This window comes from Pongo pygmaeus, chromosome 10 (assembly GCF_028885625.2).
Source record: "Pongo pygmaeus isolate AG05252 chromosome 10, NHGRI_mPonPyg2-v2.0_pri, whole genome shotgun sequence".
NCBI classification, from domain to species: domain Eukaryota; kingdom Metazoa; phylum Chordata; class Mammalia; order Primates; family Hominidae; genus Pongo; species Pongo pygmaeus.
This window is the reverse complement of record NC_072383.2, coordinates 22,617,891-22,636,284: the sequence shown is the minus strand read 5'-3', so window position 1 is coordinate 22,636,284 and position 18,394 is coordinate 22,617,891. Positions and strand designations below refer to the sequence as shown.

Genomic DNA, 18,394 nt, shown 5'->3' with positions numbered 1-18,394 from the left:
TGTAAGCTGGAGAATATGGATCATTGTGCTCCTGTGGCCTGTGTGACACTGGATGAACCAATCTCAAGGCTGCTGGGACAGAAAACTGCAAACATGAAACTCTATCATCACACTGTCATCCCATTCTCACTTCTGTCAACAGGTCCTTAGGTTTGGTTTTACTGGAATGTGTACTTGCAGGACTCTCAGAGGTTATGTGAACATAAGCAAATCGTTTTTTAAAGGAGACAATCATTTTGATCATTTGGGCTCATATGTTTTCTATTTCAGTACTTGGTTTTTTTTATTAGCCATATAATCTTTTTCTCACAACGCAAACAAATGGATAACAAACTATGTACTTAAATGTACTTTTCTGGACAAAGATAAGAATCAACTGTGTCACAAAATCATAGAAGACATTTATTTATTTTTGTTTTAATTAATTTTTTTATTTTATTTTTTAAGAGAGTGGTCTCACTAGGTTGTTCAGGTTGGCCTTAAACTCCTGGGCTCAAGTGATTCTTCCCCCTCAGCCTCCTGAGTAGCTGGGACAACAGGTGTGTACTACCACATCAGGCTGACATATTTAACCTATTTGGCTTACATAGATTTATTAATGTAATATAATGAAATGTGGTTCTGCCCATCCTGAGTCATTAAAATAAGTCTATAAGACCAACTATTTAGAAAATAATTTAAAACCTAATAAAAGGTACTAAAATAGTATTATCAAGTAACAAATTACAATTCTGATTGTAGTCCTAACATGAAGGATATTTTGTATGAGCTTCAGTTGTGCTGCTCTAGAGAATAATAATGTAAAAATATTGATTTTAGCTACATCTGTAAAGATGTCTCAAAATTAAGCTTGCTTGTGAATGCACCAACTCTCTGTAGGTACAATATAGGATATACGTGTATGGGTGTGTAAATAAATTGGAACATATATATTTACAAACATAGAAACACAAGGGAAAAGCAAACATATGCCATTTATCTGCAATCTGATCCTGATGATATTTCTTCCCATGTTTGAACATTTACATTGACTGAATTATTCTTTATCAGTTTGATAATATTTGAAGGAAATGTACAAACGTGACAAAGATTAATTTTTACTACCTCATTAAAATTATTGACTGATGATTATTGACCAGTCAAAACTACATTTTTTTCATGTTACACCCAAAGACACACTGAAATTTATGCTTTTTCATAGGGAAAGTTTTAAGAAAAGTAATTAAGAAAAGGGGGATCAAGATCTCTGGCTATCACCAAAATTCAATTTGTAAGTGTAGAATAAAATAACTAGGAATATTTTTTAAAAGCTGTAGAAATAGGAATCAAAAGAAAGAAAAATACTTAGGAAATCCAAAGGGATTTAAAGCATAAAAATATGTCCCAATCAGTCTACGGGTAATCTAAGGAGGCCTGCAAACTTTATGAGGGGAGTTGCCAATATTGGATCACTTTGGAAATGATGAAATAAGCATTGGTAACTGTATGAATCTAGGAGTCTGGTCAAAAGGACAAGGGCTAAAACTGAACTTGGGTCATGCCCTGCCTATCCCGGGAGGTGCTTACCTATGTCCTGAATCACAGGATTTTTCTGTTGACAGCTCTGGATTGTTTGGGTAGATACTGATAGGGCAGATACTGTCCTCACAATACCTGCCCAGAAAGACGGGAAAGAGGCGGAAGAATTCCTCCTTCCACCAGGAATTCTCTGAGAAGCACATAAGATTTCATGCTACTAGTTTATTCCCAAGAGAAGCTACCAAAGCCTGGTAACTCTACCAACTCTAACTTTTGTGTCTCTAAGCGTACTTCTCCTGGGATTACAACTAATTGAAACAGGGATTCAAAGGAGTCTCAGAGGACTGTAAGAAGAATGCTTCGAGGCCGATCCCTGTCTGTAACATCCCTGGGTGGGCTTCCCCAGTGGGAAGTCGAAGAACTTCCTGTGGAGGAGTTACTGCTCTTTGAAGTTGCTTGGGAAGTGACCAATAAAGGTTTGTACTGCTCCTGAAGGTAGATCAGTACACCTTCACTAGGTGACTGAGGAATGTAGAGTAAGATTTCACAGATAACTCTCTAGTGATAACCAATTGCCAGTGAGTGAGGAAAGCATTTAAATGGAATGTACATTTAGGCTACATTTAACCTTGTCTATTACAACAGGCTATGAATACAGACTTGTGTATGTGTTGAAGAGGGAGAAAGTTGAAAATATTAGCCATTGCCATGGAATGTGCATTTAAATTAAAATTTAAAATCCATATTATGACAAAATAGAAATAAAAAGTTAATGTTTACATTTTTTGTTTTAAAATTTTTCTCAGCAAAATAGTATAATTAAACATTTTATTTTAGGAAGATGTATATGTGATTAGAACCAGTTGGAAACCTTAACTCTACATTCTGTTAGTGATTATATGAAATGCTTAAGAATGTTTCATATTCACAATTAGCTTGGAATTAATGTTTTAATTCAGGAGCTTCTCAAAAGGCAAAATACTGTGCTCCTTTTCAGAATGAAAGTAATTTTTTTCTTCAATGCTATGCTTATGTAGGAATTATAAAATAAAGAAAATCAAATTGATAAAACAATTTGCGAGTGAGGTATAACCTCATTTGTGCTGGGTAAGAGAAGGCATGGTAGAGAACCACAATGTAAATGATTTTGAAAATAAAGACATCTGTAAAATTATAAAACAACTCCTTGTGGATTTATACTCTCTAGTTTAAAAGTGTCAAGACTATTGAAGGAACATTAGCAAAGAAAAAGTAATGGTTTTGAAGGCTGAGTTCCTCAAGATCTTGAAGAATCAAGCCAACTGATTGCTGGGTAAATGGCAGTGATGACTTGTGTGATTTAAAGGATCTGAAATTATGACATGTGTTGTGATATATAACATGTTTATTTTTCATTTTGTGTTTATTATTACCTGTTTATTACAGTAATCTAAAGGATTTGAAATAATAACCAGAATGTGATACATTACTTCCTTCTTTTGGCTAATCAGAGCCAGCATAATCTCAAAATTAAAGGCATTATATATGGCATGCGTTCTGATTTTTCACCTTATACTAACTGTTCAAAGTTCTCGTGTGTATGCATTCATAAAATCAAAATTAAAAGTCAATTTTGCCTATGTAGAAGTGGACAGAATGCATATAAGAGAACAAAGCATGGTCTTATTCTCTGTAGTTTAGTGAGAAAGAATCTAGGAGGACAGAAACCTTATTACAGAGAAGTGAAGTATTTTATGAGTACCTGTTTCTGTTGTTTCTTTTTAAATTATTTTTTATTCTTTTCCTCAGAGATCTTTATCCTGAAATGAGTACGTGTTCTTAACATCCTTTTTCTAGTCACAAATTTTTCCAGTCCAGTTTTTAAATATGCCCAAAGTTCCTGGGAATGGAACCATCTCTATCACACGTGAATCCCAGAGTATGCCTTGAAATAAAAGTTTTCTCTAGAGAGTGGGCAGGAGCTCAAGGACATAGCTTATTGGTGGATAAAACTGGAAGGGACTTGTTAGCACTGGAAATCAGTCCAGAAGATCTCTGCACAAGTTCCTGCACCTGAGCAGAGCCCCTTCTGCTTTCCTCTTTTCTCATCATTTAACAAACATTAATGGAGCACTGTTTCCTGGGCACTGGGAACACGCCAGTGAAACTAAGTTATTTTATGGATCTTATAATCAGTAGCATGTGTGCTGATCTCAGGGTCTAGAACAGTGCCTGGTACATAGAAAATGCTCACTGGATTTTTTTTGAAAAAATTTGTTTTTCAACCCCTAAGCTGCCTTTAAGACTTATTTTCTATCATTTCCCTTTCAAGGGGAAGGGAAGTCTTTTTGTGAAGAGGTCCCCACAATGTGATTTACCCAAGTTGATATCATCTTCAATATATCTTTATTTTAATATTATCATAGCCTGGTATGGTTAGAGATTTTCATATAGATGGATAATTATTGTGTTTATTCCTAAGAATACATTACCACTCCAGTTTCTTTAAATTTAATGATTTGAATTTTTGCTTCCCTGCATTTCATAGTAGTGATATGAGGTATCTTAGAGATTATGAATCCCACTCCTCCACTTGACAGAGAAAATTGATTCATAGAGGCATTTAATGATCAAGCAAATGGCAGACTTAGGACCAGGATTTAGGTCTTTTCCAAGGCCAATTCACTTTTTTACTATTATGTAAGAATTAAATATTAAAACCTCAGTTTTCAAAGGAAATATCCTATAGGTGAAAGAACACAGTACTTGCGGTCAAAGGTCGTGGATTTCTGAAACTTTCTGAAAAAGAACCCCTTAAACTGAATAACAGTTTCTTCACGAATAAAATGAATGTTGTACTCTCCAGTTATCTTATCATGTTTTCTGGCAAACAAGGAAATGTATTCACATCCAAGAAAACAAAAGGTTTCTTAGAAGAAAAATCCCTTGCTGCCAGAATTTTGCCCATGAACAATGGAAATGTGAAAAACATAACAAATGAGAGAGTCACAGTTAGTTTTGGGTACTAATTCTCAGACCTCAAAATAACCTTTTAAATTTGTTAATATTAACCTTGAAATGTATTGCTTTTATTCATTAATCCATTTTATTATTTGGTAAGGATTCATCAAGTGTCTATTAGGTATCAGGCACTGAGAGGCGAGGGAGATAGAGTTCAGAATACAGAACTGATTCTTAATCTTCAAGAATTGACAAATTTGTAGAAGGTAGACATTGAACATACAATACAGTCAAATGTGATGAGCGTGAGACTAAGGGAACCAGGTGTCCTAAGACTATACAGTGTACCATGGAGTGGGGAGTGGTTTCTAACCTAGTTACCTAGAGGTTTGGGAAAAACCTCTCTAATGACGAGATGTTTGAGCTGACACTTGAAGGATAAATAGCTAAAGGGGAGAAAGTGTTCTATGTGAGAGAACTATATATGCCAAGATGCAGAAGTGTTCTCTGTTCGAAGATCTGATGGGGGCTCAGAGAGGGAAAAGGAGAGGAGTATGAGAGAAGATGGGAGAGACCTGCAGGGACTAGATTGTGAAGCTCAGGGGGACTTAATAGCCTTAAGGAGTTTTGTCTCCAGGCTATGAACAATGAATGAGGAGTCACTGAAATTCTATACACAGTATTGGTAAGTGCTAAGTAGTCAGGTATGTTTTGGAATAAGCACTGTTACCGGTTGAGGGAGTGGAGAGTAGGGAAATAAGACTGTGGTGTGATCCAGGATGGAAAGTTTTGCCGAAATGTGGGGGAAAAATGTTTACTCTCTCCTTTGCCCAGGTCTTACTCCAATCATTTCTTCTGCACACACTTGCTCAGAACATTACAGACTATGGAGAAATTAACATGCTAAGGATATTTAGCATCATTAAAAAAGTTTAATAAATGTTGTCACACATAATGAAAGTTAATTTAAGAGTTGTAAAGACTTGTGCGATGTAGTCCCGAAATAAATGCTTCCCTCTTAAAATGGACTAGAAACAATTTGTTTTTGCCTAAGCCAACATATTGCTGGACATACTTTACCTGCTTCCTCCTCAATCTTGACACTACACCTCTGAATTACATGGTACAAGTAGCACAGGGAAGAATTCAGAAAACTATAGTCAAAGTGATTATGGAAGAAATTATAATCATGAGTCCACTCTTCTAGGACAGGAGTTCTAAAGGTGAGGACTTTGATATAAGTGAACTCAAGGAGTTTCTAAACCTTCAGAAATTGTATCTAAAAATTAGGTGCACGTGTATAGAAGTACTTTTCTCTGAGAAGAGGACTTCACACTTCCATCAGCTTCCTGAAGGCCCCTGTAATTGCCGTAAAGAACAACTGCTCTAAAGTTTAATACTAAGCTACTGGGCTGTTTTTTGTTAACACAGAAGTTTTCCAAATGGCTTTTCTCTAGAGCAGAATAAAAACGATCCCATCCTTCCCAAGACCTAATGATGTTTATCTTTTGCGATACTGTTTTTGTTCTTCCTCTTTTTCTCCCACCCCCTACCACTTTGAAAGATCCATCAAGGCCCAGCATGGTGATTCACACCTGTAATCTCAACACTTTTCAAGGCTGAGGTGGGAGAATTGTTTGAGACCAGGAGTCGGATACCAGCCTGGGGAACATAGGGAGACCGTGTTTATACAGAAATTTAAAAAATTTCTGTAGCTGGCCATGGAGGCTCACACCTGTAGTCCTAGCTACCCGAGAGGCTAAAGCAGGAGGATCACTTGAGTCCAGGCGTTCTAGTGAGGCTTCAGTGAGCAAGATTGTGCCATTGCACTCCAGCCTGGGTGACAGAGTGAGACCCTGTTCCAAACAAACAAGCAAAAGCAAAAAGATCCATCAATTTGTTGCTCCGTTCCTTTACTTATTATCTTGCTGTCTACAGCCTGTGGGCTCTAAAGTCAGACTGCATGATTTGGAATTCCAACTCCACCATCACCTGGGTGATGTTGAGATTTATTGCATAGCCTCTCTGTGCCTCAGTTTCTCCATCTATAAAATAAAGATAACAGCATCTACCTGTAATAATGTTGTGAAAATTAAAAGAAATACCAGTTGTAAATCACTCAGAACTGTGCCTAGCATTTAATAAACACTCTGTAGGTATTAGCTTATTTCTTTATAAAATTTATTCATAAAATGAGGAAGTTAGCTCATGTATTGTCATACCAGCTTTCACTTTGAATGAGTCCATAATTGCATTTTAAAACACAAAAACAGAAAGAATAGGAAAAAATATATATACATCAATGTTACTTCAATCATGGGATGCATAGTAATTAGGATTTCTTTGCCCTAATTACTGATGTGGATAAGCCGGTGGGCCATGTCAATGGCATCTCAAGCTGTTATCACACCATGTGAAACACACAATCTATGTAAAAACTATGCTTGGTTGCACAGCTTCAAGGAAAACACGAGTCTACTCACTTCCTTTTCATTCAGCATGCTATGTCTACGCCCCTTTCATATAAAATATTTGGAGCTGCCATTGTAGGTAGTGCAGGTGGTCTTGTTCAAAGTGTGAGTATCACCTCCCACTGCCAAGACTGCAGCTGCTTTGATTTTAACTGAGGATCTAGAAAAGTGCTGGGAACACAAATATTTCCTGACCTTTGTCACAAGTAGCACCTAATCTCCTTCCTACCAGACCTGCTGCCTTATACAATGATATTCTAACTGTAAAATGACTTTCTCTGCTCTGCAACTGTGTTTTCGAACAGGAGGATCAGATTAGTAGTCACACACACTGAAATAGTCATATGACTTCCAAAGTCTGTAATTTTTAAGCACATACAAAATAGTGAAATTTCTCCATATGCGTATAATACGTATATATGTGTTTATACATATATATAGAGAGAGACAGAGATGGAGAGAGATGGGGGGAGAGAGAGAGAGCAAGAAAGAGGGAGAGAGAGATATCCTTATTTTGGTTGATATCAATTCTATACTTCTTTGAAATAGTGATTTTTAGTAAATTGGCAGTGTTGCCAGATGACGACTTAGAGTTTTAACCACCTCATTGTTATATGTACCATGGTAGCTCATCTTTTCTTTCAGGTGAAAGTTGTGATACTTTGTCCTCAAACTAAACATAGCCCCCATGTTCCAGGAAAATAGAGATCAATAAAATACAAAGTGCTTGTTTGAAAGTGAAGGTTAAGTTCAAATTCAATGACCTACGCTGTGGTAAAATGATCATTCATTAATGATATTAAGTGTTTTCTTTTTTAATGTCAGAATAAAACTATTTATTTGCAGATTTAAAAATATATATGTGTATGTAAATCTCCTTGGTTTATACCTCACATTTGAAAATAGGAATGACCCTGTCTCTATGCTATTGCATTCACTTATATTCTAGCTTGCTAAGAGAGAAGTTTGGGGCAAAATGTGCTTTATAAATAGTAAAAACTGAGGTAAACTATAGCACCAAGTGTGCTATATAAACAGTAAAAACTGAGGTAAAAATATGGGGAGGACAAAAAAAAAGGCTAAAATGGTGTTGGAATATAAGAAATAGCAGTAAAAGAAGCTCCTCACAGCAAGACTGTACAGGGAAATGTCTGGAGGGACAAAGATTTACTTACAATCAGGCCTCAACCAATATGAGATCGACTTTCTTTTATTGATATATAACGTGTTTATATGTATCAGGTACATGTGACATTTTGTTACATGCATATAATGTATAATGATCAAGTCAGGTATTTGGGGTATTCATCACCTCAAGTATTTATCATTTCTATGTGTCGGGAACATTTCAAGACCTCTCTTCTACTATTTTGAAATATACAATATATTGTTGTTAACTATAATCACCCTACTTTGCTGTTGAACATCGGAATATATTCCTTCTATCTAACTGCCTGTTTGTTTCCATTGACCAACTTCTCTTCATCTCCCTTCCTCCCATAATGTACACACCCTTCTCTGCCTCTGGTGTCTGTCATTCTACTCTGTACCTACATGACGTTAACCTTTTTAGCTCTCACATATCAGTGAGAACACGCAAAATTTGTCTTTCTATGCCTGGCTTGTTTCACTTAACATAATGACTTCCAGTTTCATCCATGTTGCTGCAAATGACATGATTTTATATTTTTATGGTTGAATAATATTCCGTTGGGTGTATACACCACATTTTCTTCATTCATCCATTGATGGACACTTAGGTTGATTCCATATCTTTGCTAATGTGAATCGTGCTGCAATAAACAGTGTGGTAGCAGTATTTGTTTGTTATTCTGAATTCTTTTCCTTTGGATAAATACCCAGTAATAGGATTGCTGGATTTTATGATAGTTCAATTTTTAGCTTTTTGATAAATCTACATACTGTTTTCCATAGTGGCTATACTAATTTGCATGCTTACCAATAGTGCCTAAGAGTGCCTTTTCCTTCACATCCTTGCCAGCATGTGTTATTTATTTATTAATTTATTTAAATCATGATGATTCTAACTGGCATAAGATGATATCTCATTGTGGTTTTGATTTGCATTTCCCTGATGATTAGTAATGTTGAGCATTTTCCCCATACCTGTTGTGCATTTGCATGTCTTCTTTTGAAAAATGTCTGTTCATATCCTTTGCCAATTTTTTAATGAGATTATTTGTTTTTCCACTGTTGAGTTGTTTGAGTTTCTTATATATTCTGGAGATTAATTCCTTTTCAAATGTATGCAAATATTTTCTCACATTCAACAGGTTGTCTCTTCACTCTGTTGATTGTTTCCTTTACTGTGCAGATGTATTTTAGCTTAATATAGTTCCATTTGTCTATTTTTGCTTTTGTTGCCTGTGCTTTTGAGGTCGGCCATAAAATCTTTGCCCAAAGCCATGTCTTGAAGTGTCTCCCTTAGGTTTTCTTTTAGTAGTTTTATAGTTTTAAGTTTTATATTTAAGTCTTTAATCCATCTTGAATTAATGTTTTATATGGCAAGAAATAGGGGTTGTATTAGGCCATTTTTGCATCACTATAAAGAAATATCTGAGGTTGAGTAATCAATAAAGAAAAGAGGTTTAATTTGCTTAAGGTTCCACAGGCTGTTTAGGAAGCATGGCACCCACATCTGCTTGGCTTCTGGTGAGGCCTCAGGAAGCTTTTATTCATATCAGAAGGCAAAGCAGGAGAAGGCACATCACATGACAAGAGAAAGAGCAAAGGATAGAAGGGGAAGACCCCAGACTTTCTCTCACTCTTTCTTCTTTTCTTTCTCTCTCTCTCTCTTTCTTTCTTTCCTTCTTTCCTTCCTTCCTTCTTGCCTGCCTGCTTGCTCTTTCTTTTTATTTATTTATTTCTTTCTTTCTTCTTTCTCTTTCTTTCTTTTCTTTCTCCTTCCTTCCTTCCTTCCCTTTCTTTCTCCTTCCTTCCTTCCTTCTTTCTTTTCTTTCCTTCTTTCTTTCTTTCTTTCTTTCTTTCTTTCTTTCTTTCTTTCTTTCTTTCCCTCTTTCTTTCTTTCTTTCTTTCTTTCTTTCTTTCTTTCTTTCTTTCTTTCTTTCTTTCCTTCTTTCTTTCTTTCTTTCCTTCTTTCTTTCTTTCTTTCTTTCTTTCTTTCTTTCTTTCTTTCTTTCTTTCTTTCTTTTTCTCTTCTTGAGACAGAGTCTCACTCTGTTGCCCACAATGGAGTGCAATGGTGCAATCTTGGCTCATTGCAACCTCCGTCTCCCAGGTTCAAGTGATTCTCATGCCTCTGCCTCCTGAGTAGCTGAGACTACCATCATGCACCACCACACCTGGCTAATTTTTGCATTTTAGTAGAGATGGGATTTTTGCCATGTTGGCCAGGCTGGTTTTGAACACCAGACTTCAAGTGATCTGCCAACCTTGGCCTCCTAAATTGCTGGGATTACAAGTGTGAGCCACCACAACTGGCTCCAGAATCTTTTAAACAGATATGTGAACTAAATGAGCAAGAACTCACTTATCACCAAGGAGATGATGCTAAGCCACTCGTGAGGGATCCTCTCCCATGATCCAACTGCCTCCTGACAAGTCTCATCTCCAGTATTGGGGATTACATTTTTTTTGAGACTCATATAAAACATTTTTATTTTTAATTTTTTTAAATTATATATATATTTTTTATTTTTCCATAAGTTATTGGGGTACAGGTGGTATTTGGTTACATGAATAAGTTCTTTAGTGGTGATTTGTGAGATTTTGGTGCACCCATCACCAGAGCAATATACTGCACCCTAGTCTTTTATTCCTTACCTTCCTCCCACCCTTTCCCCCAAGTCCCCAAAGTCCATTGCATCATTCTTACGCCTTTGCATCCTCATAGCTTAGTTCCTACGTATCAGTGAGAACATACAATGTTTAGTTTTCCATTCCTGAGTTACTTTTAGAATAATAGTCTCCAATCTCATCCAGGTCACTGTGAATGCCATTAATTCATTCTTTTTTATGGCTGAGTAGTATTACATCATATATACATATGTCACAGTTTCTTTATCCACTTGTTGATTGATGGGCATTTGGGTTGGTTCCATGATTTTGCAATTGTGAATTGTGTTGCTATCACATGCGTGTGCAAGTATCTTTGCCCATAATGACTTCTTTTCTCTGGGTAGATACCCAGTACTGGGATTGCTGAATCAAATGTAGTTCTACTTTTAGTTCTTTAAGGAATCTCCACAGTTTTCCATAGTGGTTGTACTAGTTTACATTCCCACCAGCAATGTAGAAATATTTCCTGTTCACCACATCAATGCCAACATCTACTGTTTTTTGTTTTTTGATTGTGGTAATTCTTGGAGATGTAAGGTGGTATCATATTATGGTTTTGATTTGCATTTCCCTGATCATTAGTGATGTTGAGCAGTTTTTCATATGTTTTTTGGCCATTTGTATATCTTCTTTTGATAATTGTCTACACATGTCCTTAGCCCACCTTTTGATGGGATTGTTTGTGTGTTTTTTCTCACTGATTTGTTTGAGTTCATTGTAGATTCTGAATATTAGTCTTTTGTCAGATGTATAGATTGTGAAGATTTTTCTCTCCACTCTGTGAGTTGTCTGTTTACTCTGCTGACTGTTCCTTTTGTATGCAAAAGCTCTTTAGTTTAATTAAGTCTCAACTATTTATCTTTGTTTTTATTGCATTTGCTTTTGTGTTCTTGGTCATGAAATCCTTGCCTAAGCCAATGTCTAGAAGGGTTTTTCCAGTCTTATCTTCCAGAATTTTTATAGTTTCAGGTCTTAGGTTTAAGTCCTTAATTCATCTTGAGTTGATTTTTGTGTAAGGTGAGAGAAGAGGATCCAGTTTCATTCTCCTACATGTGGCTAGCCAATTATCCCAACATCATTTGTTAAAAAGGGTGTCCTTTACCCACTTTATGTTTTTGTTTGTTTTGTCGATAATCTGTTGGCTGTAAGTAACTGGGTTTATTTCTGGATTATTTATTCTGTTCCATTGGTCTATTTGCCAATTTTTATACCAGTACCATGCTGTTTTGGTGACTATGGCCTTATAATATAGTTAGAAATAAGGTGGTGTGATGCCTCCAAATTTGTTCTTTTTGCTTAGTACTGCTTTGGCTATGCGTGCTCTTTTTTGGTTCCATATGAATTTTAGAATTTTTTTTTCTAATTCTGTGAAGAATGATGGTGGTATTTTGATGAGGATTGCATTGAATTTGGCAGTATGGTCATTTTCACAATATTGATTCTACCCATCAATGAGTATGAGATGTGTTTCCATTTGTTTGTGTCATCTATGATTTCTTTCAGCAGTGTTTTGTAGTTTTCCTTGCAGAGAACTTTCACCTCCTTGGTTAGGTATATTCCTAAGTATTTTATTTTTTTGCAGCTATTGTACAAGGGGTTGAATTCTTGATTTGATTCTCCATTTGGTTGCTGTTGGTGTATAGAAGAGCTACCGATTTGTGTACCTTCATCTTGTATCTGGAAACTTTGCTGAATTCTTTTATCAGTTCTAGGAGCTTTCTGGAGGAGTCTTTAGGGTTTTAAAGATAAATGATCATATCATCAGCAAACAGTGACAGTTTGACTTCCTCTTTACTGATTTGAATGCCCTTTATTTCTTTGTTTTGTCTGATTGCCCTGGCTAGGACTTCCAGTACTATGTTGAAGAGGAGTGGTGAGAGTGGGCATCCTTGTCTTGTTCCAGTTCTCAGAGGGAATGCTTTCAACTTTTCCCCATTCAATATTATGTTGGCTGTGGGTTTGTCATAGATGGCTTTTATTACACTGAGCTATGTCTCTTGTATGCTGATTTTGCTGAGCATTTTAATCATAAATGTATGCTGGATTTTGTTGAATGCTTTTTCTGCATCTATTGAGAAGATCATGTAATTTTTGTTTTTAAATCTGTTTATGTGGTGTATCACACTTATTGACTTGCATATGTCAAACCAACCATGCACCCCTGGCATGGAACCCACTTGATCTAGTGGATTATCTTTTTGTTATGTTGCTGAATTTGGTTATCTAGTATTTTGTTAAGGATTTTAGCATCTATGTTCATCAAGGCTATCAGTCTGTAGTTTTCTTTTTTGGTTATGTCCTTCCCTGGTTTTGGTATTAGGGTGATGCTGGTTTCATAGAATGAATTAGGGAAGGTTCCTTCTTTATCTGTCTTGTGGAATATTGTCAAAAAGATGGGTACCAATTCCTCTTTGAATGTCTGGTAGAATTCTTCTGTGAATCCATCTGGTCCTGAACTTTTTTTTGTTGGTAATTTTTTAATTACCAATTAAATCTCACTGCTTTTTATTGGTCTGTTAGTAAATTTATTGAGGCTCATTTCATGGTCTATCATATGGTCTACCTTGGAGAAAGTTCCATGTGCTGTTGAATAGAATGTGTGTTCTGTGGTTATTGGATGAAATGTTCTGTATATATCTGTTAAGTCCATTTGTTCCAAGGTATAATTTAAATCCATTATTTCTTTGTTGACTTTCTGTCTTGATGAACTGTCTAGTGCTCTCAATGGAGTATTGAAGTCCCCCACTATTATTGTGTTGCTGTCTATCTCATTTCTTAGGTCTATTAGTAATTGTTTTATAAATTTGGGAGCTCCAGTGTTAGGTGCATGTATGTTTAAGATTGTGATATTTTCCTGTTGGACAAGGCCTTTCACCATTATATAATGTCCCTCTTTGTCTCTTTTAACTGCTGTTGCTTTAAAGTTCGTTTTGCCTACTCACTTTGGTGGCCATTTGCATGAAATGCCTTTTTTCACCCCTTTTAAGTGGAGCATCTAGGCCATTTACATTCAATGGTAGTATTGAGATGTGAGGTACCGTTGCATTCATCATACTATTTGTTGCCTGTGTACCTTGGTTTTTTCATTTTTGCTTTTTAACTTGTTTTATTGGTCCTGTGTGATTTATGCTTTAAAGAGGTTCTGTTTTGATGTGTTTCTAGGATTGGTTTCAAGATTTAGAGCTCTTTTTGCAGTTCTTGTAGTGGTGGCTTGGTAGGGGCAAATTCTCTCAGCATTTGTTTGTCTAAAAAAGACTGTATCCTTCCTTCACATGTGATGCTTAGTTTTGCAGGAAACAAAATTCTTGGCTGATAATTCTTTTGTTTGAGGAGGCTGAAGATAGGACCCCAATCTTTTCTAGCTTGTAGGGTTTCATCTGCTGTTAATCTGATAGATTTTTCTTTAAAGGTTACTTAGTGCTTCTATCTCACAGCTCTTAAGATTCTTTCCTTTTTCTTAACCTTAGATAACCTGATGACAATGTGCCTAGGTGATGATCTTTTTGCAATGAATTTCCCAGGTGTTCTTTGTGCTTCTTGTATTTGAATGTTTAGGACTCTAGCAAGGCCAGGGAAGTTTTCCTCATTTATTCCCCTGAATATGTTTTCCAAACTTTTAGATTTCTCTTCTTCCTCAGGAACACTGATTATTCTTAGGTTTGATCATTTAACATAGTCCCAGACTTCTTGGAGGCTTTGTTCATATTTTCTTATTCTTTTTTGTGTGTGTATGTTCATTGGATTGGGTAAATTCAAAGACCTTGTCTTCAAGCTCTGAATTTCTTTCTTATACCTGTTCAATTCTATTGCTGAGACTTTCCAGAGCATTTCGCACTTCTATAAGTGTGTCCAGTGTTTTCTAAATTTTTGATTGCTTATTCTTTATGTTATCTATTTCCTTGAATATTTATTTCTTCACTACTTGTATCTTTTTTTGGATTTCCTTGCATTAGTCTTCACCTTTCTCTGGTGCCTCCTTGATTAGCATGATAACTAACTTCCTGAATCATTTTTCAGGTAAATCAGGGATTTCTTCTTGGTTTGGATCCATTGCTGTGAACTAGTGTGATTTTTTGGGGGTGTTAAAGAGCCTTGTTTTGTCATATTACCAGAGTTGTTTTTCTGGTTCCTTCTCATTTGTGTAGGCTCTGTCAGAGGGAAGGTCTAGGGCTGAAGGCTGTTGTTCAGATTCTTTTGTCCCACGGGGTGCTCCCTTGATGTAGTACTCTCCCCTTTTTCCTATGGATATGGCTTCCTGTGAGCCAAAGTGCAGTGATTGTTGTTTCTCTTTTGGGTCTAGCCACCCAGCAAGTCTACTCACCTCCAGGCTGGTACTAGAGGTTGTCTGCACAGAGTCCTGTGATGTGAACCATCTATGGGTCTCTCAGCTGTGGATACCAGCACTTATTCCGTTGGAGGTGGCGGGGCAGGGAGGGGGGTGGCAAAATGAACTTTTTGAGGGTTCTTAGCTTTGATGGTTTAATGCTCTATTTTTGTGCTGGTTAGCCTCCTGCCAGGAGGTGGTGCTTTCCAGAGAGCATCAGCTATGATAGTATAGAGAGGAACTGGCAGTGGGCGGGGTCCTAGAACTCCCAAGATTATATGCCCTTTGTCTTCAGTTACCAGGGTGGGTAGGGAAGGACCATCAGGTGGAGGCAGGGCTAGGGGTGTCTGAGCTCAGACTCTCCTTGGGCAGGTCTTGCTGCAGCTGCAGTGGGGGGTGGGGGTGAGGTTACCAGGTCAATGGAGTTGTGTACCTAGAATTATGACTGCCTCTGCTGAGTCATGCATATTGTCAGGGAAGTGGGGAAAAGCCAGAAGTCACAGGCCTCACCCAGCTTCCATGCAAACTCAAGGGCTGGTCTTACTCCCATCATGCCCCCACTAACAGCCCCAAGCCTCTTTTTAGGTGGTGGGCAAGCTGAGCTTGAGAACTTGCCCCAGGCTACCTGCCTCCTAGTTGTGAAAGAGCTTGGGAATTCACACCCTCCCTCAAGTTCTGGCCAGGAGGCTTCTCATTGGATTCAAATTGTTATGAAGCTCAGCTGGAGATTTCCTTCTCCGTGTAGTGTTTTCCCCTGCTTCTCTGGCTGCCCTCCTGATGGATCCCTGCCATGCCAGGCAGGAATGGCCTGCTCAGGGACCCAGTGAGCTCCCAGGGCCTTTCTCACTGCTTCCTCTACATCTGTATTTTGCTCGGCTCTCTAAGTTAACTCAACTCCAGGTAAGGTCAGAAACTTCTCCTACAAACAGACCTTCAGTTTCTCCAGTGGGGGTGTGTGTTTAGGAGAGGAGGGTCTTCCTATCTCACTTCCGCAGTTGGGGCACTCACAGTATTTGGGGTGTCTCTCGGGTCCTGCAGGAGCAGTCTACTTCCTTCAGAAGGTCTGTGGGTCCTCTCAGGATTGCTGGTTTGTTCTTGCAGTCTATCTGGAGCTAAAATTCACAATGCGAGCCTCCACATGCTGCTCTGTCTGTCCAAGTTGGAGCTGCAATCTCGTCCTACCTCCCATCCTCCAAGATCCTGAGAAGTTGGAGATTATATTTCAACATGAGATTTGGAGGGAACAAACATCCAAACCATATCAGCAGTCCAGTTTTATTCTTTTGCACATGGATATCCAATGATATCCAATTTTTTCAGCACCATTTCTTGAACATTGTGTCCTTTCCTCAATGTATATTCTTATCACCTTTGTTGAAAATCTGTTGGCTATAAATATGTGGATGCATTTCTAGGTTCTGTATTCTCTTCCATTGGTCTAAGTGTCTGTTCTAATGTCAGTGTCATGCTGTTTAGGTTACTATACCTTTGTAATATACTTTGAAATCAGGTAGTGTGATACCTCTAGCATTGTTCTTTTTTCACAGGATGACGTTGGCTATTGGAGCTATTTTTTAATTTCATACAAATTTTAGATTGGTTTTTCTATTTCTGTGAAAATGGCATTGCTATTTTGATAGGGATCACATGGAATCTGTAGATTGCTTTGGGTAGCATGGCCATTTTAACAATATTAATTTTTCTGATCCATGAGCATGAGATATCTCTCCATTTGTTTCTGTCCTTTTCAATTCTTTTATCAGTGTTTTGTAGTTTTCCTAATAGAGGCTTTTCAGTTCCTTGGTTACATTTATCCCTAAATATTTTAATTTTTAGCTATTGTAAATGGGATTGCCTTCTTAATTTCCTTCTCAGCTAGTTTATCATTGGTGTATAGAAACATTGCTTGTTTCATATGCTGATTTTGTCTCCTGCAACTTTACTGAATTTATTTATCAGAGCTACAAGTGCTTTGGTGGAGTCTTGGTTTTTCTAGACATAAAATCATGTCATCTGGAAAGATGGACAATCTGACTTCGTCTTTTCCTATTTGCATGCCTTTTCTTTCTTTCTTTCTTTCTCTGACCTGAAAGCTGTGGCTAGGACTTCCAGTATTATATTGAATAGGAGTGATGAAAGTGGGCATCCTTATTTTGTTTCAGTTCTTAGAGGAAAGGCTTCCAGCTTTTCCCAATTCAGTATGATGTTAGCTGTGGGTTTGTCATATATGACTTTTATTATATTGAGATATGTTCCTTCTATGATTGGCTGGTGATAGTTTTTATCATGAAGCAATATTAAATTTTATCAAATACTTTTTCTGTATCTATTGAGATGATCATATGGTTTTTGTTCTTTTTGTTGATGTGATGTGTCACATTTATTGATTTGAACTGTTCTTGCTTCCCTAGTATAAATCCCACTTGATCATGGTGTATTATCTTTTGGATGTACTGTTGGATTCAGTTTGCTAGTATTTTGTTGAGGATTTTCACATCTATGTTCCATCAGGGATGTTGACCTGCAGTTTTATTTTTACTTGCCTCCTTGTCTGGTTATGGAATCAGGATAATACTGGCCTCAGAGAATGAGTTAGGGAGAATTCCTTCCTGTTTAATTTTTAAAAGAATTTAAGGAGACTTGTTAGTTTTCTTTGAAAGTTTGGTAAAATTTGACAGTAAAGCCATCTGGTCTTGAAATTTTCTTTGTTGGGAGACTTTTTATTACTGATTCAATTTCATTATTCATTACTGGTCTGTTCAGGTTTTCTATTCTTTCTTAATTCAATCTTGGTAGGTGGTATCTGTCCAGAAATGTATTAATTTCCTCTAGATTTTTCAGTTTTTTAATGTATGGTTGTTCATAATAGTCTCTGATAATCTTTTCTATTTCTGTGGTATCAGTTGTAATATATTTTCTTTTTTATTTCTGATTTTCTTTATTTGAGTCTCTTCTCTTTTTCTTGGTTAGTCTAGCTAAAGATATATCCATTTTATCTTTTTTAAATAACAACTTTCCATTTTGTTAATCCCTTGTTGTTGTTTTTCTCTATTTCATTAAGTTCTTCTGTTCTTCATTTTTTCTTTCCTTCTGCTAGTTTTGGGTTTTGTTCTTGCTTTTCTAGTTTATTGAGGCACATGATTAGATTATATATTTGAAATCTTTCTAAGTTTTTAATTTAAATGTTTATTGATAAGCTTCTCTCTTAGCACTGCTTTTGCTGTATCCCATGGCTTTTTGTATGTTGTATTTCAATTTTCATTTGTTTCAAAAAATTTTTGATTTCCTTCTTAATTTTCTTCTTGATATAATGTTCATTCAG

The 18,394-nt window shown here is 36.7% G+C and overlaps 1 protein-coding gene across 1 annotated transcript in view; it reads left to right on the top strand.

The window, feature by feature from the left end:
• Window positions 1–1,616: 1,616 nt before the first annotated feature.
• Window positions 1,617–18,394, top strand: part of GYS2 (glycogen synthase 2) — a 73,352-nt gene continuing 56,574 nt past the window's right edge. Inside the window, exon 1 of the mRNA XM_054443418.1 lies at window positions 1,617–1,994. Coding sequence (XP_054299393.1) covers window positions 1,874–1,994 — 121 coding nt within the window. The 5' untranslated portion in view covers window positions 1,617–1,873. The remainder of the gene's footprint in view (window positions 1,995–18,394) is intronic.